The sequence below is a fragment of the Loxodonta africana genome, chromosome 25 (assembly GCF_030014295.1).
Source record: "Loxodonta africana isolate mLoxAfr1 chromosome 25, mLoxAfr1.hap2, whole genome shotgun sequence".
Taxonomy (NCBI): domain Eukaryota; kingdom Metazoa; phylum Chordata; class Mammalia; order Proboscidea; family Elephantidae; genus Loxodonta; species Loxodonta africana.
This window is the reverse complement of record NC_087366.1, coordinates 22723447-22747421: the sequence shown is the minus strand read 5'-3', so window position 1 is coordinate 22747421 and position 23975 is coordinate 22723447. Positions and strand designations below refer to the sequence as shown.

The 23975-nt window shown below is 37.8% G+C and overlaps 1 protein-coding gene across 4 annotated transcripts in view; it reads left to right on the top strand.

The window, feature by feature from the left end:
* The window catches only part of CEP350 (centrosomal protein 350), a 197690-nt gene extending 177111 nt beyond the window's left edge, over positions 1 to 20579 (top strand). For all 4 annotated transcript variants that reach the window (XM_064276564.1, XM_064276565.1, XM_010590972.3 and 1 more), the window contains one exon: positions 13659 to 20579. In XM_064276564.1, coding sequence (XP_064132634.1) covers positions 13659 to 13823 — 165 coding nt within the window. In that variant the 3' untranslated portion in view covers positions 13824 to 20579. The remainder of the gene's footprint in view (positions 1 to 13658) is intronic.
* Positions 20580 to 23975: the final 3396 nt, after the last annotated feature.

Here is a 23975-nt window from a genome sequence, read left to right as displayed (position 1 = left end):
GACTATTCTTTCCCCCACTTAGTGGATGTAGCACCTTTGTCAAAAATGTCTTGACCACAGATGTACGAGTTTATTTCTGAACTGTCAGTTCTATTCTGTTGGTCTGTATGTCTACCGTTATACCAGTATCAGTCTATTTTTATTACTGTAGCTTTATGATATGTTTTGTAATCAGGAAGTATGAATCCTCCTACTTCGTTTTTCAAGATTGCTTTGGCTATTCGGGGCACCTTACAGTTCCATGTAAATTTGAGAATCGGCTATTCCATTTCTGCAAAGAAGGCTGTTGGAATTTTGATAGAGATTGCGTTGAAACTTTAGATTTGTTTGGGTAATACTGACAACATATTAAATCTTCAAGTCCATGAACATGGAGGATCACGGGGAGGGTAGCAATTTGGAGCCATTTTCAGACCTGAACTGTCTTTCCATATATTTAGGTCTTTAATTTTTTTCAGTGATGTTTTATAGTTTTCAGTGTACAAGTCTTTCACCTTACTGGTTAAATTTATTTCTAGGTATTTTATTCTTTTATATGCTATTGTGAATGGAATTGTTTCCTTAGTTTTCTTTTCAGATAGCTCATTGCTGATGTCAGGAAACCCAACTGATTTTTCTGTGTTGACTTTGTACCCTGCCAGTTTGCTAAATTCATTTATTAGCTGTAATTGCATTCGTGTGGATTCTTTGGGGTTTTTTTATATATATAATATCATGTCTGCAAAAAAAGGATAGTTTCACTTCTTTCTTTCCTTTTTGGATACCTTTTATTTCTTTCCCTCACCTAATTGCTTTGGCTGGGACTTCCAGTACCATATTGAATAGCAGCGGTGACAGCGAGTATTCTTGTTCCTGATCTTAAGAGAGAAGCTCTCTGTCCTTTTTTGAGTATAATGGTAGCTGTGGGTTTTTTACAAATGCCGTTTATCATATTGAGGAGTTTCCCTCATATTTATAGCTTCTTGAGTGTTTTTATCTTGGGTGTTAGATTTTTCAAATGCCTTTTCTGTGTCTATTGAGATTATCATGTGGCTCTTTTCAAGTTTTGTTCTATTAATGATATATTACATTGTTCTGTTGTTAGCTCCAGCTCATAGCGACCCTGTGTACAACGCTACACGGTCTTGCGCCATCCTCACAGTTATCGTTATGCTTGAGCCCATTGTTGCAGCCACTGTGACAGTCCGTCTCATTGAGGGTCTTCCTCTTTGTCACTGACCCTCTCTTTCCCAAGCATGATGTCCTTCTCTAGGGCCTGATCCCTCCTGATAACATGGCCAAAGTATGTGAGACATATTCTCGCCATCCTTGCTTCTAAGGAGTCTTCTGGTTTTACTTCTTCCAAGACAGATTTGTTCATTCTTTTGGCAGCCCATGGTATATTCAGTATTCTTCACCAGTATCACACTTCAAAGGTGTCAGTTCTTCTTGGTCTTCCTTATTCATCATCCAACTTTCGCATCCATATGAGGCGATCGAAAACGCCATGGCTTGGGTCAGGCACACCTTAGTCTTCAAGGTGACATCTTTGCTTTTCAACACTTTAAAGAGGTCTTTTGCAGCAGATTTGCCGGAACCATTCTAGCATTCCTAAAATAAATCCTACTTGATCATAGTATGTAATCCTTTTAATATGCTATTGAATTCAGTTTGCTAGTATTTTGTTGAGAATTTTTGCATCTGTATTCATAATGGATATTGGTCTGTAGTTTTCTTGTGATGTCTTTGCCTAACTTTGGTTTCAGGATCATGTTATCCTCATAGAATGGGTTAGAAAGTGTTCCCTCCTCTTTTTTTTTTAAGAGTTTAAGAAGGTTTGGTAACACTTCTGTAAATGTTTGGTAAAATTCTCAGTGAGACTACCTGGTCCAAGATTTTTTTTTTTGGAGGGGGGTGCTGGGAAATTTTTTTGTTAGTCACACACAGTCTCTTCACTTGTTATGGGACTGTTGAGATCTTCTATTTCTTCTTGACTCAGTGTAGGCAGTTTATATGTTTCAAGGAGTTTGTCCATTTCATCAAAGTTATCTAATTTGTTGGTATACCATTAATTGTTCATACTATTTTCTTATGATCCTTTTTATTCCTGTAGGGCCAGTCCTCACTTCCATTTCTGATTTTAGATATTTACATCCTTTTCTCTTTTTCTTTCTCAGCCTAGCTAAAGGTTTGTCAATTTTATTGATCTTTTGAAAAAATCAACTTCTAGTTTTATTGATTCTATTTTTCTATTCTCCTCTTTTTATCTCTGTTCTGATATTTTTTTATTTCATTGCTTCTGGTAACTTTCGGCTTAGTTTGCTCTTTTTTTTCTAGTTCTTCAAGTTATAAAGTTCAGTTATTGATTTGAAATCATCCTTTTTTAATGTAGACATTTACCACTGCAAATTTTCCCCTGAACACTGCCTTTGCTGCTTCTCTTAAGATTTGGTATGCTGTGCTTTCATTTTCATTCAACTGTATTTTCTGATTTCTCCCTAAAGTTCTTTCTTGACCCACTGTTTGTTTAATAGTGTGTTATTTAATTTCCACATATTTATTTGCCAGTTGTCCTTCTGTTACTAATTGTTTTATTCCGTTGTGGCCAGACAAGATAATTTGCATGATTTCAGTCTTTTTAAGTTTATTGAGACTTGTTTTGTGACCTATGATATGGTCTGTCCTGGAGAATGATCCATGTACACTGGAAAAGAGTATGTATTATATCATTGTTGGGTGGAGTGTCTTCTGTATGTCTCTCAGGTTTATAGTGTTGTTCAGATCCTCTGTTTCCTTATTTAATTTTTTTAATATGACCTATCCATTATTGAAAGTAGTGTATTAAAGTCTCCTACTATTATTGGAGAACTGTCTATTTCTCACTTCAATTCTGTCAATGTTTGCTTCATATATTTTGGGGCTCTGATGTTAGGTGCATAAGTATCTATAATTGTTATATCTTTTGATGAATTGACCCTTTATCAATATATAATTTACTTCATTATCTCTTGTAATAGATTTTAACTTAAAGGCTATTTTGTCTGATATCAGTATAGCCACTCCAGCTTTTTTTGATTACTATTTACATGGAATTTTTTTCCATCTTTTCACTTTCAGCTTATTTTTCTTTGGATCAAAGGTATGTCTCTTTTAGACAGCATACAGATGGATTGTGTTTCGTAAATCATTGTACCAGTTTTTGCCTTTTGGCTGGAGTGTAATCTATTTACATTTGAGGTAATTACTGATAAGGCAGGACATACTTCTGACATTTAGCTATTTGTTTTTTGTGTGTCACACTATTTTCCTCAATACTGCCATAATTTGTTTTTAGTTCATTTTTTGTAGTGAACCATTTCGATTGACTTCTTTATTGTTATGTATATTTTAAAGATATTTTCTTTGTGCTTACCCTGAAGATTACATTTAACATGTAAATTTATAACAACCTAGTTTAAATTGGTAACCTACTTATCTCAGTAACATACAAAAGCTCTATTCCTATACTGCTCCTCTCCCTATATGTAGTTATCATAAATTATGTCTTTGTATGTGTCCAATAGGATAAAGGTATACTTATATTTTATGTATTTGTCTTTTGGAATCATCCAGGACATAACTATTAAAGGCAGAAGCCAAAAATACCATAAAACTCACACATACTTGTCCATGAGATAACGTTTATCAGAAATCTTTCTTTTCCACATACAGCTTTGAGTTATTGTCAAATATCTTTTCAGTTCTGTCTGAAGAAGGCTTTTTAACAATTCTTATAAGACATGTCTGGTAATCACACGCTCTCTCAGCTTGTATTTATCTGGGAATTTCTGAATTTCTCCCTCATTCTTAAAGGGCAGTTTTGCCAGATACAGAATTCTTGGTTGACAGTTCTTTTCTTACAGCACTTTAAATATGTCATTCCACTGCCTCCTGGCCTTCAGGGTTTCTGAGAAGAAATCTGTACTCAGTCTTGTTGTGTATCTCTTATATGTGACAATTCGCTTCTCTCTTGAAGCTTTCAGGCTTCTCTCTTTATCTTTGGTTTTCAAGAGTTTGATTATAATGTGTCTTGATGTGGATCTTTCTGGGATTATTTTACTTGGAATTCATTAAGCTTCTTGGATTTGTAGATGCAAATCTGGAACTTTTTCTGTGATTATTTCTTCAAACAGTCTTTCTATTCCTTTCTGTCTCTCCTTTTTTTGAGATTCCCAGGATGCATATGTTGGTTCACTTGATGGTGTTCCATAATTCCATTAGGCTTTGCTCAGCTTTCTTGAGCCTTTCTCTTTTTGTTCTTCAGACTCAATAATTTTGATTGCCTTATCCTCTAGGCCACCAGTTCTTTATTTTGCCAGCTCAAATCTGCTGTTGAGTTCCTCTATTGAACTTTTCATCTCCAGTAATTCTGTTTGGTTCCATTTTATAGTATTTATCTCATTATTGATATTTTTGTTTTGTTCAAGTATCGTTTTCCTGATTTTCTTTAGTCCCTTGTCTGTGTTTTCCTTTAGTTCTTTGAGCATGTTTTCTGTTTTATCCATTATCTTGTCCTTTGAATGGGCCATCATTTCCAGTTCTGTTGTGTGCATTGTGATTTTTTGTTGAAGCCCAGACATTAGAATGTTACAATGTGTTAGCTTTCTCAATCTCCCCGTATACACAGTGCTTTTGAAAGTACGCGCTAATTCCTGCCAGAAATTTTCAGCTGGCCACAGCCTGGAGTCTCTCCTCAACTCCCTTTCTTGCACCCTGTGAGAGCTCCAATTCAGGCCAGATCGAGGCTTCAGTTTTTCGAGTAATAGGAGATGACATCCCACAGGTAATGTGGAGATCAGATCATGTAGGGTCTTTTTGGCCCTTGTGAGAACTTTAGCTTTTATTCTGAGTGAGGTGGGAAGACATTCAAGGATTTGAGCAGAAGAGTGACATGATCTGACCTAAAATTTTTTTTTAATTGTACTTTAGGTGAAGGTTTACAGAACAAACTAGTTTCCCATTAGACAGTTAGTATGCATATTGTTTTGACGTTTGTTAACAACCCCATGACATGTCAACATTCTCCATTCCCAACCCTGGGTTCCCTATTACCAGCTTTCCTGTTCCCTCCTGCCTTCTAGTCCTTGCCCCTGGGCTGGTGTGCTCCTTCAGTCTCATTTTGTTTTATGGGCCTGTCCAGTCTTTGGCTGAAGGCTGAACCTCAGGAGTGACTTCATTACTGAGCTGAAAGGGTATCTGGGGCCATATTCTTGGGTTTCTCCAGTCTCTGTTAGGCCAGCAAGTCTGGTCTTTCTTTTTGAGTCAGAATTTTGTTCTATATTTTTCTTCAGCTCTATCTGGGACCCTCTATTGTGATCTCTGTCAGAGCCGTCAGTGGTGGTAGCTGGGAACTGTCTAGTTGTGCTGGACTCAATCTGGTGGAGGCTGTGGTACATGTGGTCCACTAGTCCTTTGGACTAACCTTTCCCATGTATCTTTAGTTTTCTTCATTCCTTGCTCCCGAAGGGGTGAGACCAGTAGAGTATCAGGCTTTTAAGACCCCAGACGCTACTCACCAAAGTGGAATGTAGAACATTTTCTTTATAAACTATGTTATGCCAATTGAGCTAGATGTTCCCCAAGACCATGGTCCCCACAGCCCTCAGCCTAGCAATTCAGTCCCCCAGGGAGTTTGGATGTATCTATGGAGCTTCCATGACCTTGCCTTGTACAAGTTGTGCTGGCTTCCCCAGTATTGTGTACTGTCTTACCCTCCACCAAAGTTACCACTTATCTATTGTCTATTTAAGTGTTTTTCCATCCCCACCCCCTCCTCCCTCGTAACAATCAAAGATTGTTTCTTTTTGTGTATAAACCTTTTCATGAGTTTTTACAGTAGCGGTGTCATACAATATTTGTCCTTTTGTGATTGACTTATTTCACTCAGCATAATGTCCTCCAGATTCATCCATGTTGTAAGATTCATCACAGATTCATTGTTGTTCCTTATCATTGTATAATACTCCATCATGTGTATGTATCATTAGTTTGTTTATTCATCTGTTGATGAGCATCTAGGTTGTTTCCATCTTTTTGCTATTGTAGACAGTGCTGCAGTGAACATGGGTGTGTATATGTTTATTCATCTGACAACTCTTATTTCTCTAGAATATAGTCCAAGGAGTTGGATTGCTGGGTTATATGGTATTTCTGTTTCTAGCTTTCTAAGGAAGTGCCATATCATTATTCAAAATGGTTGTATCACTTTGCATTCCCACCAGCAGTGCATAAGAGTTCTGATCTCCTTGCATCGTCTCCAACATTTGTTATTTTCTTTAGACCTTTGTCTGATTCGTAATAGCCAAAAGTGTTTTCCCGGTCTGTAGGTTCTCTTTTTACTCTTTTGGTGAAGTCTTTTGATGAGCATAGGTGTTTCATTTTTAGAAGATCCCAATTATCTAGCTTATCTTTTGGAGTTTGTATGTTGTTGGTTGTGGTTTGTATCCTGTTAATGCCGTGTATTAGGGCTTCTAGTGTTGATCCTATTTTTTTTCCTTCTATGAACTTCGTAGTTTTTGGCTTTATATTTAGGTCTTTGATCCATTTTGAGTTAGTTTTTGTATATGGTGTGAGGTATGGGTCCTGTTTCATTTTTTTGCAGATGGATATCCAGTTTTGCCAGCACCATTGGTTAAAAAGACTGTCTTTTCCCCCATTTGAAGGACTTTGGGCCCTTAATGAAGATCAGGTGACCATAGGTGAATGGATTTACATCTGGGTTCTCAATTCTGTTCCATTGGTCAATGTATCTGTCATCGTACCAGTACCAGGCTGTTTTGACTACCGTAGTTGTATAGTAGGTTCTGAGGTCAGGCAGTGTGAGTCCTCCTGCTTTGTTGTTCTTCTTCAGTAGTGTTTTATTCATATGGGGCTTCTTCCCTTTCCACATAAAGTTAATGATAAGTTTTTCCATCTCTTTAAAGAATATTGTTGGTATTTGGATTGGGATTGCTTTGTATTTGTAAATCGTTTGGATAGAATTGTCATTTTCAGAATGTTGACTCTACCTACACATGAGCATGGTATGTTTTTCCATTTATGTAGATCTCTTTTCGTTTCTTGCCGTAGTGTGCATAGTTTTCTTTGTATAGGTCCTTTATATCCCTGGTTAGATTTATTTCTAAGTATTTTATTTTTTTAGGGGCTATTATAAATGGTATTGTTTCCATGATTTCCTTTTCATTGTTCTCTTTATTGGTGTATAGGAATCCAACTGATTTTTGTATGTTTATCTTGTACCTGCTACTCTGCTGAATCTTTCTGTTAGTTCCAGCAGTTTTCCTGTGGAGTCTTTTGGGTTTTCTATGTATAGTATCATATCACATGCAAATAGGGACAGTTTAACTTCATTTGGATGCCCTTTATTTCTTTTTCTTGCTTTATTGCTCTAGCTAGGACTTCTAAAAAACACAGTGTTAAATAGGAGTGGTGATAAAGGGCATACTTGTCTTACTCCTCTTCTTAAGGGGAATGTTTTCAGCCCCTCTCTGTTAAGAATGATGTTGGTTGTTGGTTTTGTATAGATGCCATTTATTACGTTGGGAAATTTCCCTTTTATACCTATTTGATTGAGAGTTTTTATCAGGAACTGACCTAAATTTTAACAGGATCACTCTGTGGCTGCTATATTGAGAATAGACTGAAGGGTGGCAAAGTGGAAGCAGGGAGACCAGTAGGATATTCTAATAATCCAGGCAAGTGATTAACTTGGGTGGACCAGTTTGGAGGTATTGGAGATGGTGAGAAGTAGTCGAATTCTGTATGTATTTTCAAAATAAACCAACAAAATCTACTGATAAATTGAATATGGAGCATAAGACAAAGAGAGGTATTGAGGAGATAACTGCACTGTATTGGCTTGAGCAACTGGAAGGATGGAATTGCCATTTACTGATTTGGGGTAAAATGGGAGAAGCAGTTTGGAAGGAACATTAATTAGGAGTTCCATTTTTGGACATGTTAAATTTGAGATGTCCGATTGACATCCAGGTGGTGATATTGAGCAGGCAATTGGATATATGAGTTGTCTTAGTCATCTAGTGCTGCTATAACAGAAATACAAGTTGATGGCCTTAACAAAGAGAAACTTATTTCTTCATAATAAAAAAAAGTAGGCTAAAAGTCCAAATTCAGGACACCGGCTCCAGGGGAAGGCTTTCTGTCTCTGTCGGCTCAGAAGGAAGGTCCTTGTCCTCAGTCTTCCCGTGGTGGAGGAACTTCTCAGGCACAGGGACCCCTGGGTCCAAAGGATGCTCTCAGCTCTTGGCGCTGCTTTCTTGATGGTATGAGGTACCCGTCTCTCTGCTCGCTTCTTTCTTTTATATCTCAAGAAATTGCCTCAAACCACAATCCATCCTTAGAGACTGAGTCTTGCCTCACTAACTCAACTGCCGCCCATCCTCCCTTATTAACATCGTAGAGGCAGGATTTACAACATAATAGGAAAATCACACAGTACAGGGAATCATGCCCCAGCCCAATTGATACAAGCTTTGCAGGGGGAGGGGGATAATTCACATTCAATCCATGACATGAGTCTAGAATTGAAGCAAAAGCCCTAGGCTGGAAATAAGGATTTAAGCGTGGTCAGCATATAGATGGTATTCAAAGCCTACAGACCAAGGAAGAGAATATGGATGAAGAAAGACGAGGTCCAAGGACTGGTTCTGGGGCATTCCAATGTCTAGAGAGTTAAGAAGGTGAGGGCAAACCAACAAAGGAGACTGAAAAGGAGCAGCCAGTGAGGTAGGGGAAAGGCAGGCAGTGTGACTTCCTGGAATCCAGGTGAAAGTGTTTCAAAGATAAGGGAGTGATTAGTTGTGTCTAATAAATGGAGTAAAATAAGAACTGAGAATTTACCGGTGGATTTAGCAGTGGGGAGATCATTATTAATCTTAACATTAATACAGATAGTGTTTATGTCACGAATGAAGTAAAAGCCTGATTGGAATGAGTTCAAAGAGAGAATGAGAGACAGATTAGGGAAAGCAAAAATGGACACTTTGAAAGAGTTCTATTATAAAGAAAAATGGAGAAAAAAATGATGACAAGAGAGGGTTTTGTTTTTTTTTTTTCGCTTTAAAGAAATACCCTGTTTGTATGTTTATGGGAAAGAGTCAGAAGGGAAAATGTGATTATGCGGGGGAGAGGCCTGTGAGACTAATATCCCTGACAGGTTTGGCTTCAAACTGAGTATTAATTGCTCTTTAAAAACACTTGTAACATGATAAACAGTTCTACTAAACATTTAGTAATAAACAGTTGCTTCTTTCAAATTAAGAATGTTGCTTGGTCTGGGAAAGTCCAAAATCAGTCTAACTGTTCATGTGTTTGTAGGCATTACTGAGGTGAGTAAAATACAAAGAATGTTTTTTAGGCATAAAGGCCTCCTGTTAGCTAGAAGGATTCCCTGGGTGAAGGATTCCCTGGGTGATGAAAACAGGTAACGCACTTGGCTGCTAACTGAAAGGTTGGAGGTTGGAGATTCAAGTCCTCCCAGAGGCACCTTGGAAGAAAGGCCTGGTGATCTATTTCACCACTGAAAACTCTGTGGAGCACAGTTCTGTTATGGCACACATGGGGTCGCCATGAGTTGGAATCAACTCGACAGTGACTGGTTCATGTTGGTTAGCCAGAAGAGAAATCTTTCAGCTCTGATTTCAGTTCAGATTCACCATCTCTTTATCCCTTCAATTAATTTACAGCTTAGATTAGCTAAGAATGTGAGCTGTTTTTAGCCATGCAGTCTCCAAATATATATGATGTGGAGTGACAAGTAATTAGACCAACTTTTGCATATCTTTTATGTACAGTAGCCTTGGGAAGCCTTTGCTGCTGTAGGCAGAATTGTGCTTAAAATGACAAATCCTGTCTTGAAACTACCTAGCTAGTGATTGTATCTCCTTTACAACCTATGATCTGATAAAGGAACTCACTAGCTCCTGAGTTACTACTTAATGTTGGTAAGTTCTTTCTCATATAGAGCCTAAATTGGTTTTCACATAATTATGAGTTGCTTCTACAGCTTTGGGATTTTGCATAACAAATTTCAACTCTTCCTACAGCCTACATGTTCCACCTGAATCTTTTATTCTCGCTGTTAAACATTGGTAGTCTCTCCTGTCGTCTGATGTGGTTTTGAGTCCCTCAGCGTCATCAGTTTTAGCTGTTTGTCAGTATCCTCCTTTAAATGCAATGCTCAGAATTGATCAGATGATATTTCATGTGTTTAGTACATTCATACAACCTGTTCCCTTTTTTTTTTTTATTCCCTTTTTCTAGATACTAGACTTTGATTAATGCAGTTTATGACCACATTTGTTTTGTTTTAGCTATATCATACTAACAGGAGCTTAGAAAAACCCCAAGACCAAACCTCTGCTTTTATAGTTATTTTTCTTTTTTGGATTTAAGAATAGGGCCTTATTTTATTCCTTCATTTTGTTAAATTTGGCCCGTTGTTCCAGGCTACCAACACATTTCTGGATTCTCTCTTCCAAAATAGTTATTGTATTTCCCAGCTTATGTCATCTCTAAAATTGATACACCTGCCTTCATCTAGGTCATTGCTCAAAATGATGAGCTGAATAGTGCCAAAGGCAGTCTTTCAGTATTCACTAAAAATATCCATATTCCAAATATTTATTTAGGACCCTCAACTTGTACTGTCCTGGTCATTGGGGAATTGTAAATATAAAGAAACCTTCAGGAGCTCACAGTCTAGTGGGAGAACAGATACACAGAATATAATTCAGTGTGGAAATTTAATTACTGTAATGGTATGAACAAGATAGAATGGGAGCATAGAGGAAAAAGCTCCTGAGTCTTTCAGACAGAAACTTCCTTCCAGGCTGATAGCTGTCCTTTTGAATCAAACGATTACAGATCTACCTAACTGAACATGCTATTTCTCCATCTTTTTCATAAGGATATGGTGAAAGTCCTGACATATGCTTGTGGAAATCTGGCCACATTTCTAAAATGAAGTTAGCGTTAGTCTGACCATTTAATGTGATGTAATTTATGTAGGTGTGTGTGTGTGTGTGTGTGAAACCCTGGTGGCATAGTGGTTAAGAGCCACGGCTGGTAACCAAAAGGTCGGCAGTTCGAATCCACCAGCCGCTCCTTGGAAACCCTTTGGGACAGTTCCACTCTGACCTGTAGGGTCGCTGTGAGTCAGAATCCACTTGACGGCAATGGGTGGTAGTAGTAGTGGTATATGTGTGTATGTATATGTATTGTTTGTTTATTTTCAGGATCCGGAGCAGGAGAAATGTGAATAGACTGAAGACTAGAAGAAAAAAGAGGCAGATTTGTGGGCTATAATATCCATCATTTGCTATACTTGAAGTTTTGCGTTGGGCTTTGAACTTTCTGATGGAAAACATGTTAGTTCTCACTAACTGAGAGGGAGATAGTTCTTGTTCTTAAGGGGGAGCAAAGCTTTCCCCAACGCTGAAGCCTTATGAGGCTCATTGAGGGTACACTGAGATGTAATGCATAACGTCCTGAGCATATTTCTATTTTAAGTATAATAAAAGATTTCATTAAGACAGTGTTTCCTACATTTTGTGATTGGGGAAGAGATTGCTCAAAGAACAGATTAATATCAAAGGCTGAGGGAACTTTTCTTTAAAAAAGGAAACCTGTACAGCTTTGTTTGAACAGATAAGTTTGTTGAGGATGGGAAATCTTTTTTTTTTTTTTTGGTGGAGGTGGGGGAGTTACCTGCTAACTTTCCCAGAACGTGGTCATCCCTCCATACCAGTTTGAGAAGTGCTACATTAGGCTATTTCAGTAAGAGGGAAACACCAGTTTCTTGGTAGGTTAATAAAGTATTTCTCATATACCTACACAAAAGAATTTTGGGGTCAAATTAATATGGAAACTCTTGAGTTAAACAAGTTACTGGTGGATTTCTCTGACTCTCTGAATAAACCCAACCCCCCCCCCAAAAAAAAAAATATATATATAGTGATCTCCCAGACAGAATTTTTAAAAACTTATTTGACTATCAAACCCTTTTTGGTGGCACATCTGTTCCATGGGGCATAATTTAGTAATGAATGTTTTATATGCCAATCAAGCAACCTTCCCCAAAGAGAAATTTATTTCCTCACAGTAAAGCAGACTAAAAGTCCAAATTCAGGGCGCCAGCTCCAGGGGAAGGCTTTCTGTCTCTCTCAGCCTTCTCATCAGTCTTCCCCTGGACTAGGAGCTTCTCTACACAAGGGTCCAAGGATATGTTCTGCTCCCACCACTGCCTTCTTGGTGGCGGGAGGTCCCCCACTCTGCTTTGCTTCCTTTTCATCTCTTGAGAGATAAAAGGTGGTGCCAGCCACACCCCAGGGAAACTCCCTTTATATTTGGATCAGGAATGTGACCTTAGTAAGAGTGTTACAATCCCACCTAATCCTCTTTAACATAAAATTACAATTACAAAATGGAGAGCAAACACACAGTACTGGGAATCATGGCCCAGCCAAGTTGACACACACATTTCTTGGGAGGCATAATTCAATCCATGACACTGGTTCTCTCGGTCTCCAGTAAAATGTGGTCTCTTTCTCCCAAGAGTCTTCTCATTTCCTCATAACAGGGAACCAGAGTACACATTCCTCTCTTCCTTTTTCGTGATGACACTGTGACTAGGGCAAGTACAACAATGTACTTGGGTTTTTTGCCACATTAGACTTACGGTTAGAGAACCCTGTCACTGTAGTGAGCTTTGTTAAAATTTCTAACTAGATCAGGATTCACTATCTCCTTTCTCCACCTGACCTCCATCCCACTCAGCTATCATTGTAATATAATGAATCTAACTTGTTTCTTATATAGGTAGGTTTTTTTTTTTTCTTTTTTATTGCAAACAAACAAATCTTTGGCAGTTATCTCTGATTTTTTTTATTAGTTTTCATTTACCTAGGAATCTCAAAATCCTAAAATACAAAAAGAACAAGAATTGTATAACAGTATTTTTTTTAAACATAAACTTAAGCAGTATTACATTTTAAAAATACTCCAATGAATATTAAATTTTATTCATTTATTTCTAGTACTCTAGATTCATGTTTGATATCTTTGGATATGTGTATTTTATTGTTATAAGTCCATATATCTAATATTTTACATTCTTTTCTCCTCAATTTCTATACATATTCCCTTATGTTGACATAGACCACATAGTTGTAATCCTTAGTATCTATAGAATACTGGAATATTGTCAAATTGAAATGTAGTTTTGAAGCCAGCCATTTTTCTTTTCTTTGGCAGTTGAGTTTTTTCAAACTGTTTGCAATTTTAAAAGGGATATCAATATCATTGTATACATTACCTTTTTCCTTCTGCCTTATTTTCTTGAGCTGTATTCCTATTAAGTCTCAGATAAGGGCTGAAAACACCAGACTTACCTCTTAGCTTAGATTAGCGTATCACTTCCTCAAGTCTGAAGTCAGATAAGAGAGCTATATAGATATATGCATCATTATCATTTTTTAAATGTATTGCTGGCCTATACCATGGACATTACAGTCTCTGAACAGTATTAAACCCACAACCACTTCTAAAGTCAGCAAATATAATTGATTTCCTTGCTCTTGTGTAGTGGTGACTCCCTAAACTTTTTCTCTTCTGCATTCTAGGTACAGGAGCTCCACGAGGAGGAGGCACAGTGGGTGAACTACGATGAGGATGAGTTGTGTGTGAAGATGCAGCTAGCTGATGGGATCTTTGAGACCTTGATCAGAGACACTATTGATGTTCTGAATCAGATCAGTGAAAAACAGGGGAGAATGCTACTTGTGTGACACCTTGCAAATAAATCGAACACTGAGTGCTAATATGAGTCCTGGGCCTTTCTGCCTCCTGATACACACCCCATCTCCATCATAGCAAGAGTGCTTTCGGACCTTGTACCTGTTCTTACAGACTGCTGGTTTGGAGTTTATGGAACGTTGTGGTATATCTGGTATTACAGCCTTTGCCTTTAGAGACTGTCCACTGGATTAATTGGTTATTTTCAGTGGGCAGGGTTGCACTCCTAATGTTGATACCCAATATACTTCTACACCTCTTGCTAACACCCCTGTTAAGTCTCAGATGAGGGCTGAAAACACCAGACGTACCTCTTAGCTTAGACTAGGGTATCACTTTCTCAAGTCTGAAGTTAGACAAGAGAGCTATATAGATATATGCATCATATCATTTTTTAAATGTATTGCTGGCCTATACCATGAAAGTCATAAATGGACGTTGCAGTATTAAACCCGCAACCACTTCTAAATAGGCAAGTTTAATAATGTGTGCCTGTTTCACATTCTGAAGTTCATTTCTTTTTGAAGACCACTTTCTTCCATTATTGCAGTTTAGCAGCACCAAATGGACTGTCAAGTTAGCAGACATAAATGGTAGCCTTGCTTTCTAAGCACCATCTAAAGAATTTTAAACCATTGCATTATTTTTAGTTTTCTTTATATGGGCATGAAAACAAAGAAATGCCCCACTGAAGACTGGGCTCAAAGGACTGATGCAGTGCTGGTCCCTCCACCCCTCGTTGTACCCTGCACTTTTCTTACTCCTTCTGAACCTCTACCAGCTGCTCCCAGAATCACAGATACTCAGGACCATCTCAGGCACCCAGGCATGGCAAAAGTGGAAGTAATTCCTTTTGGCCTTCAAACCTTCAACTCCCATCTTTACCCAAGAAATCAGAGACACTGTTACTTGAATGATTTAGGAAATGAGTGTGTGCACCAAAGACAAAAATATATCGTCTGTTGTTTGTGTGCTTGTTTTGTGCTATGGAACATTTTTTTAATTTATTTTAAGATAAATTATTGTGTTGGAAATGTGTGTCCCTATTCAGAAGTGAAAGATTCTTCCTTGTAATACTTAAACTTCTATCTTGAAGCTTCTGTGGTTCACAGTCTTTGCACAGGAAACCTACGGTTTGAACAAACCCATACACATATCAAAGAAGTCAGTTTAATTGAGTGAAAAGAAGATGTGCTATTCCAAGACCACCTGCAGGAGCAGGAATGGGATAAAATGATTTAAAGACACTGTACAATTTCATCCCACCTCTCCTGCAGCATTGCTTCTCACAACTAGTACCTACATCTGAAAAAGTACACAGACTCTAGCTGCTACATGAGAGCACACACGATGCTCTCCTGGGACCTCAGTGTCCTGCCTTCTTGACTGGTTTCTCTTAATCAGTCCTATCCCTCTTCAAGTAATCTCGAAGAATGCGGATAATCTTAGGCGTGAATGTAAATGCCTTAATGTTGAAGGTCCTGATTAGAAGCATGATACAAGACATCTACTGGATTCATATTTACAAATATCCTGGAATGTTATAGCTTCAAAATATGTTAGAAAAACCCCAAAGATGGTCTAATCTTTAAGTGTGCATGTTCGTTCATTTCTGCATATTTCCTCCAAACTTGCCTTTGCCTCTCAAATTTTTCACTATGCACACTTCCATTTTTCTTGGTTTCATCTTGTCATTATGAGAAACTTACTGAAATATCATTGAAATATTTGCATTTTGCACGTTAACTGGTATGGTAGCTCTTGACAAATAAGGAAAGCACTGTAATGTTGTGATTGGGTCTAGGGGGACGCTCAGATTGATGTATTACCAGCATTTCTTCTGGGCTTTTGATGTTGAGCTGTAGTCCTGTAGCCATAATGAGCAAATTGACTAGAGAAGCAAGGATTTCTTCGGGTTATTAACCAGTAGTGTGGAAATACTATTTTCATGTGGCCAAGAAAAAAGCAGAGGCTTTCCTTTTCAGTTTGTGTTTGGAAGACAGAAAACATCTTGTCTCATCCTTTGGCTGTTTGTAGGATCACATTGTCCTTATGATACTGAAACTTTACAGCTGCTGTACATTTTTTATAAACTAACATGAAAATACTATAATAGGAATATAGGTTCTTTTCCTACACCCTCATTATTTGGGCCTAAAATCAACTTTTAGTATAAAAGTTTGTCTTTACTCTTTATGACATTACAGTCCTAGAAAAGGGAAAACTAATGATGTAAGTCCATGGCTCAGCGATCTGGACTTAGAGTACCCTGGTAAGAAATGCTGCCAAGAATATGGCAGTAGCAGCCCTAACATGCCCCAGCTGTCTTTACTATCTGAAGGATCCTGGGTTCCAGATGAGAGGCAGGAATAGGTCGGTCTTATGCCTTGCTGGAAATGATTATCCATAGTTCGGTAGCAAAAAAATATCCAAGGAATCTATAATTAGCGGATTTCTTCTTCTTTTAACCATCTGGATATAATCGTAAATGGGTTTATTGATAGAGTTAGGAAGGATAAATATGGATACCCGGCCACTCGTTCCTTATTGGAATCCTTTTAATCAAGCTCTGCCTCTTAACCAAGAATCTAAATATTCCCTCTTTCTAATCTTTATTCCTTCTCCCCACTCCCACCATCTCTTTCACTCTTTCTTCATTATTCCGCTAAGTAAAAGATCTTTACATCAGCAGTAATACCTTTTAGAATAGCACCATCAGAATTTAGTAGTAAACCAACGTCTAGGCTTCAGATTCACTTCTGAGTCCAAAATAATTTGTGCTATCCAGAGTCCCTAACTCTGGGTTAAATAAGTACAGGGTATAGATTCCCTCTTCAGGTCTAAACAGGAATTTTTACTCTAGGGAAAAGTGGGAAGAGCTCAAAAGTCGTTAATAAGGAAGGTTATTTTTCTTTTACCTAAAAGAAAATTCCTTCTGTGACTACAGGTCTCTGAGAAATTATCTTTCTAAAGAGATTTCATTGCTCATGAGAGTTTTGTGGCCTATTGATAAAAACAATTTTGTTCACTTTCTTGTCTTGAAAAAAAGTGGCCTTAGCTTTTTGCAATACTTGAATAAAGTGTGTACTCGCAAAAGAATTTCTGTAGCACAGCATTAGAGACTCATAACTTTTCTGCAAGGAGTTCAAACTTACATCTTCCTTTTACTACCTTAAGAATACTAGTGAATAAAACATTAATTCAAAAAGCAAATGATAGAAACTACAATGATGTTTAATGCAAATTGTAGGAATTTACATGTTTACAAATTGTCTTCAACTGGTTGTGCAGCAATTCAATAAAATATCTTTGTATTATAAAAATGTGAAGAAAAAAATGTTAACTGATGTAAAGGAGGTACTGTCATTTTAATTAACCTATGTTTAATAGCTTTTCCTTCCAGACTTTGCAAAGCCTTCTTGGTAAAACACATTGCAAAGCATTCTCTGGGAGGCTCAGCCTCCTCGTGTGTACTGTATTGTGCAGACATGAAAATAAACCCGTTTACTGTGTATGTGTAAATAACCTGGTCATCAGGCCATTTTCAGCCAATAGTCACATCCAGTGCAGCTCTGCACAGAAGACTTAAGGGTGTGGTTTGTAAGTATGATCTGTAAAATAACTGGGATGAATTCCCATGTATACGTATGTAAATAGATTTGTTAACTGAAATGTACTTTAAGAAGAAATAAATTCTGTAAATAAACTGATTTATAAATTAATTTCATGTCAGGCATTTATTTTTCTTTTCCCCACAGTTTCAAAAACTAGCCCTCTTAAAATTTACCTATTTCTGATTTCTTATTTGGACACAGAGCACTTGTGTTTGGGCGGTAGAATAAGGTGAACTGTGTGTAAGCTGGTTTCCTGCACATAAATGTCGTCCATACGTGCATCTGAGTCACCTGGACTTTGACAGGTTCATCACTCATTCATTTGGCAGATAGTCACTGAGCATCACCTTTAGGTTCTGAGCACTACGCTGGTTGCTGAGGAGTTAGAAGAAAGACATGGTCCTTGACCTCGTAGTGCTTAGAGCCTGATGAAAGGGAGTCATTTAAAAAAAACTTCTAAAACAGTGCATGACAATTGTAATAAGTGCTGCAAGGGAAGCACAGGGTTTGAGAATACGTAATAGAAGGACCCAATGGGGTAGAGTGGGTCAGGGAGGAGTTCTCTGATAAATTACAACTGTTGTGCACTGCTGGGCGTCTTGCCTGTAATTCATGCCTAATATCATTTCTCCTAAATGCCTGGAACCCTAATACCCTGACTATAAATCACCCCTGCAAAATAACACATTGGGAAAAGTCACACGCACAAGCAGACCGCAAAGAGCAGCCATCTGATGACTAGGTGTGGAGGCTGTAATTTATTCCTAGAAATATGGGCTTGGAGAAGAATGGAACTGGAGGTAATAATAAAAGATATCCAACGATGGAAATGGATAGTGCACAGGATAATCATCTCTGGTCCAGCAGATTGAAAGAAGAAACCACCATCATCTCATCTGAATTGTAGCCTCCTGATGGCCATCTGGGCTACACAGATGTGAGCATTCAAGAACTTGTCAGGAAAAAAGGCTGATCCCAAACTGCAGCAGATTTTAAGAAAATTCCTTAACTCCTAAAACAGATATTTGAATGCCTTTTATGTACCAGATACTGTGCTTGGTGCTACGGATACATTGTAATGACAGATTGAATCTTGAAAAAAAAGACTAAATACTTGCAATCTTGAATCAAAATAAATGAAGATGGAAGGTAGATGAGAGGATGGCAGTTGACACAGCAGAACCAAGAATGGTGAGAACTAAGTGCCTGCGGAAGTGAATACTGAGGAGAAACAATCCAGTGCCCCAAAAAGCCTAGGAAAGCTCAGAAACTGGAGGCACAGGCTACCACAGAAATGGGTGTCAAACAAGGGACTAAAAACAGGGAAATCAATTTCAAGTCTGAGAGGAACAATTACACATTATACCCCTCCTCCGCCAGGAACCCACTCACACCCAGAGGAGCCAGGCCATGGCCTCGCCCCTCTCCCTCAGGAGAAACTTTATTCTCTGGAGGAACTGAACCCAGGAAATCTTGAAGACATCAGGCACAGCAGAGCACGAAAAGGAGACAACAGACCAAAACTAAGGATTAAGTAAAGTCTGTGTGCTGAATGGAGGGGCCCAGTGAGGCTTACACACAACCACCTACTCCAGGAAGAAGACTGAAGGACCCACCTCTGGAAAAATTCAATGCTCTCAGAGGAAAGACCTATCTTTACTGACATTTGGAGGTTCCCCCCCCAAAAAAAAATTTGGCTTGCTACCTGATCCAGTGAAGCTGACCTGTCAGAAGACCCTCCCACACACACTCGTCAAATCTTTAGCACATCACTCATCTAGACAAATAACCAACCATCTCCAGACATTTGAGGAAAGTCACCAATATAAAACAGGCCAAACCATCTTAGAGAACAAAAAGGAAGGAATTCTGGTGAAGGAAAACATCACAAGAAACAAAAACTATAATTAAACCTCAAATAGCTGAAACAATATTGCATCCATGAAAATAAGAACAGGATGCTCTAAAAGAGGAATGGGTCAGAGAACGAAACAAAGCTCTTGAAAATTCAAAGTATGTGTCCAGATAAAAAGCTGCACACAAATGTGTGTGGCAGCTTTATTCATAATTGCCAAAAGTGGGAAGAAACCAGGATGATCTTCAACAGTGAATGGATAAGCTATGGTGCATCAATACAATGGAATGGAATTCATCAATAAAAAGAAATGAGCTATTAAGCTCTGAAAAAACACAGAGGTAACTTAAATGCATATTACTAAGTGAAAGAAGCCAGTCCGAAAAAGCTACATACTATATGATTCTAATTACATGACTTTCTGGAAAAGGCAAAATTACAGAGACAGGAAAAAGATCAGTGGTTACCAAGGATTCAGAGGGAGTGGGAGAAGGATATGTATGTAGAACATGGGATTTTTAGAGCAGTGAAACTCTTCTGTATGACACTATGATGGTGGACACATGGCATTATGTGTTGGTCAAAACCCATAGGACTGACTGTACAACACAAAGAGTGTTACTTATTAATGAAAGTCCATAATTTACATTAGGGTCTTAGTTAAACTATAAACTTAATAAATAATAGTTAATAATTGTATATCAATATTGGCTTATCAATTGTAAAAAATGTACCACAGGAATGCAAGATGTTAATAATAGGAACAGTGTGCGGGGGCGGGGGGGCATATAGGAATTTGCTGTGCTTTCTGCACAGTCTTTCAGTACATCTCAAATTGGTCTAAAAAATAAAGTCTATTAAAAATGTATTAAAGGTAACTAAGTAACAGTTTAACTCAAAACAAAGATTGTTGCCCTTGAGTATTGCGTTCTTTTAAAAAATACCTTATCTATATAAGATCAAATAGTAAATAGCTATTTTAAAGTGTAGGTGACAAGATGGGGGGCAGGAAGTTGAAGTTAATGAGAGTAAAACAACTAGAACAGAAATAACAATGTGAAGAATATAACCAATGTCACTGATGATTATGTCTAGATATTATGGAATGGGAGCCAATTTTGCTGTGTATATTATCACCAAAAAAAAAGTATTAAGGGTAAAACAAAATTGAAAAAAAAAAAAGTATGTTAGCCATAATTTAAAATTCAAGAGAAAGTTGGGAAATAAAATTGAGGAAGATTTATAGACTCAACCTAAATCTAGAAAGTAAAACAAGAAGATAGATTTGGGGAAAAAAAAAAAAAAAGTGCAAACAGATAAAATTAGAGAGCAAGCCAGGATATCAACACCACTAAATTGGATACCTAACAAGAACAGCAAAAAAATAGGAGGGAATTATACAAGAAAAAAACTCCAGAACTTAAATATGTGAGTTTCCAGTTGGAAAGGGCCCAATGAGTTCCCAGCACAATGAAGAAAAATAAACCTATACAAAGGCATATCATTTTGAGATGTCAGGACTTTACAGGTAAGGAAATGATTCCAAAAAGTTTCTGAAGAGAAAAAGAAAATATTACATATAAAGGATTAGGAGTAAAAATGGCATCATTCCTTTGAATAGGAACATTGAACGCCTTAAGAAAATAGAGCAACAGTTTCAAAAATTGAGTGAAAATTATTTCTATCCAAAAGTCTACATGCAGCCGAACTATGGATCAAGTGTGAAGGTAGAATATAGACCTTTTCAGATATACAAAGTCCTTCCCAAGCATTCTCACTCAGAGGACATAAACCACGAGATCCAGGAACAGGGACCCAAACCAGGAGAAGCGTGAAGGAAATTCCCGGGGTGGCAGCTGTCTTTCAGGCCTATGGAGCGATGAGTAAAAACTGGAGCAGAAGGACCGAGGCCTCCAGAAGGAAGGTCTCCGAGTTGATGGTGGGGGGAAAGGGGAGAATGGTAAATAACTTGATGTTTTTAACAACACACAAAATTTAACTCAGAAGCTGTTGGAGTGTGAGGAAAGACTGAGAAATAGGTTCAAAGAACGATGAGTAAGGAAAAAATGAAAAACAATGTATGAGTAAGGAACAATCATGATACATTTCTTGGCTCAGCAATAAACAATATTTATAGTTACAGCAATGTAAACATTGGATACCGACTTAATCAAATTGTGGTGTCACTATACTGGAAGGATGGGAAAAGGGAAGGGAAGTATCAGAGAACTAAATCTGCATCTTCCATATTATCAGGAGGCCCTGGGTAATGCAAACGGTAATGCTCTCGCCTTCTAACTGAAAGGTTAGAGGTTCAAGTCTACCCAGAGGTGCCTTAGAAGAAAGGCCTGGTGATCTATTTCCAAAAAATCAACAACGGAAAACAGTTATACTGATACACGTGGGCTCTCCATGAGTTGCAGCTGGAGCTGACTCAACAGCAAATGGTTTAAGTTTACCATATTAGGAAGTCAAATAAAATCTAAAACTAACAACTCAAGAGATAATACACTTTTTTGAATACAGAGATAAACACCAGCACAAAGATGCTGAAATGGTTAACAAAAATTGCCTCTGACAAGTGGGATGGTAGAGAGGAGGATTCTGTGTGGTTGCGTGTGTGTGTGTGTGTGTGTGTGTGTGTGTGTAATTACAAGCCATTTTGTGCTGTGTACAAGAATCACCTTGATAATCATAAAAATTAATATTCCGTCTCCCAGAAAAACAACGCATCACCCGAAAGCACATATTCTAATTTACTTCTGGTCCCTGGAAAAGGACATCATGCTTGGTTAAGCAGAGGGTCAGAGAAAAAGAGGAAGACCCTCAAAGAGATGGATTGACACGGTGGCTGCAACAATGGGCTCGAGCATAACAACTATTGTGAAGATGGCACAGGACCGGGCAGTGTTTTGTTCCGTTGTACACGAGGTCGCTATGAGTTGGAACCAACTCGACGGCACCTAACAACAACAACATACCATTTCTTTTATACCTAAAAACTACTGTAATACTACTGTCTGCTGAATTAGGAATGCTCAATTTGGGTTGCAGTTTTTCAGTGTAAGTATTTTTCATTTCAAGGAAGAATCAGGCTTAAAGTAATTAAAATGTTTTGCTGTCATGCATAATTTAAGTGATACATCTGAATTTAATTTAAGTTTTTTTCTTTTTTTTATTGGAAAAAAATATTAAAGATGTTCTGGATTTTGTCCATTCTCATTTGTGCCTTTGATGGTAGGTGGATATGGAGGGAAAATAACCATCCTGTCGTGTCACTAACAAGCGGCATCAGCGAATCAACCACATAGAACTACACTATGGGAGCCAAGGTTTTTCTTGGCTCTTAAATTCTACAATCTATTAGTATTTATTTTGTTGCCATGATCCTAGCATCTTTTGCAAGTAGATGCCAAATTTTGTTGTGCTTTTGTTTTGAATAAGAATACCTTATAAAAATATTTTTTATGCAAGGAAGACCAGACTTGCTGGCCTGAAAGAGACAGGAGAAACCCTGAGAGTATGGCCCCTGGACACCCTTTCAGCTCAGTGGTGAGTTCACTCCTGAGGTTCACCCTTCAACCAAAGATCGAACAGGCCTATGGAACAGAATAAGACTAAAGGGGCACTCCGGCCCTGGGGCAGGGACTGGAAGACAGGAAGGAACAGGAAAGCTGGTAATAGGGAACCCAGAGTTGAGAAGTGAGACTGTTGACATGTCGTGGGGGTGTTAACCAATGTCACAGAACAATGTGTGTACTACTGTTTGATGAGAAACTGGTTTGTTCGGTAAAACTTCATCTAAAGTACAATAAAATAAGAAAAAAAAAATTTTTTTATGCAACTTGTCTTCCACCTTAAGTACGTATGTCAGAAAAAAAAAAAATAATAATAATAAAGGAATGCCTGTCAGGAAACTCAAAACCACTGTTTTAGCTCCAAACACATTCCAGGATTCTTAGTTTCCAAAGTACAAAGAGGCATGTGTGATGACCCACATTAAGTATAATCAAAACATTTTTTAAAATAATAATCATCTAAATAACTTTCCTAACTGGTCTGTCAGTGTTATTGCTACTATTCTGGGAAAAATAATTTAAACAATTAGATGAGCTAAGTGGAATTAAAACCCCAGATTCCTATCTCAAGTCTCAAGATTGAGCTTCCTCACTTAGCGAAAAGGGTAGAAAAAGATATTTACTCAAGAATTTCTTGGGAGCTGCGATATTGTATAATCCCTGCTTCTGGACTTTGAGATCATTATCTTGTTCATTTTACTTCTTGAAAATAGAATTGCCCAAAATATAAATAGTAAGAGAGTTTGTCTTAAGAAGGATCTATACTACTTCTGTAATTTTGAAAGATCCAGAATAAAGACTCTGCTAGTTTCTGAAGAAATTGAACCTTTGAAGAACTTTGCTCTTTGAAGAAGTGCCAGTGAATGGAAGCAAGATTACTTTGGCTTCTACATCTTTGCTGGTAAAACGAGTTAAGGATTTCAATATGTAAGTAAACAATATGAAAAGTAATTTTTACTGAGAAGAACTATAGCAACGAATGTGCATTTGATTGCAAAGAACAGAATACTTGACTAAAAGCGGATCAACCATAGGGGTTTATACTTCTCACATAACAAGGGTTATGCCAGGGTTGGTGAGTGGTTTTGCTTTGTCAGG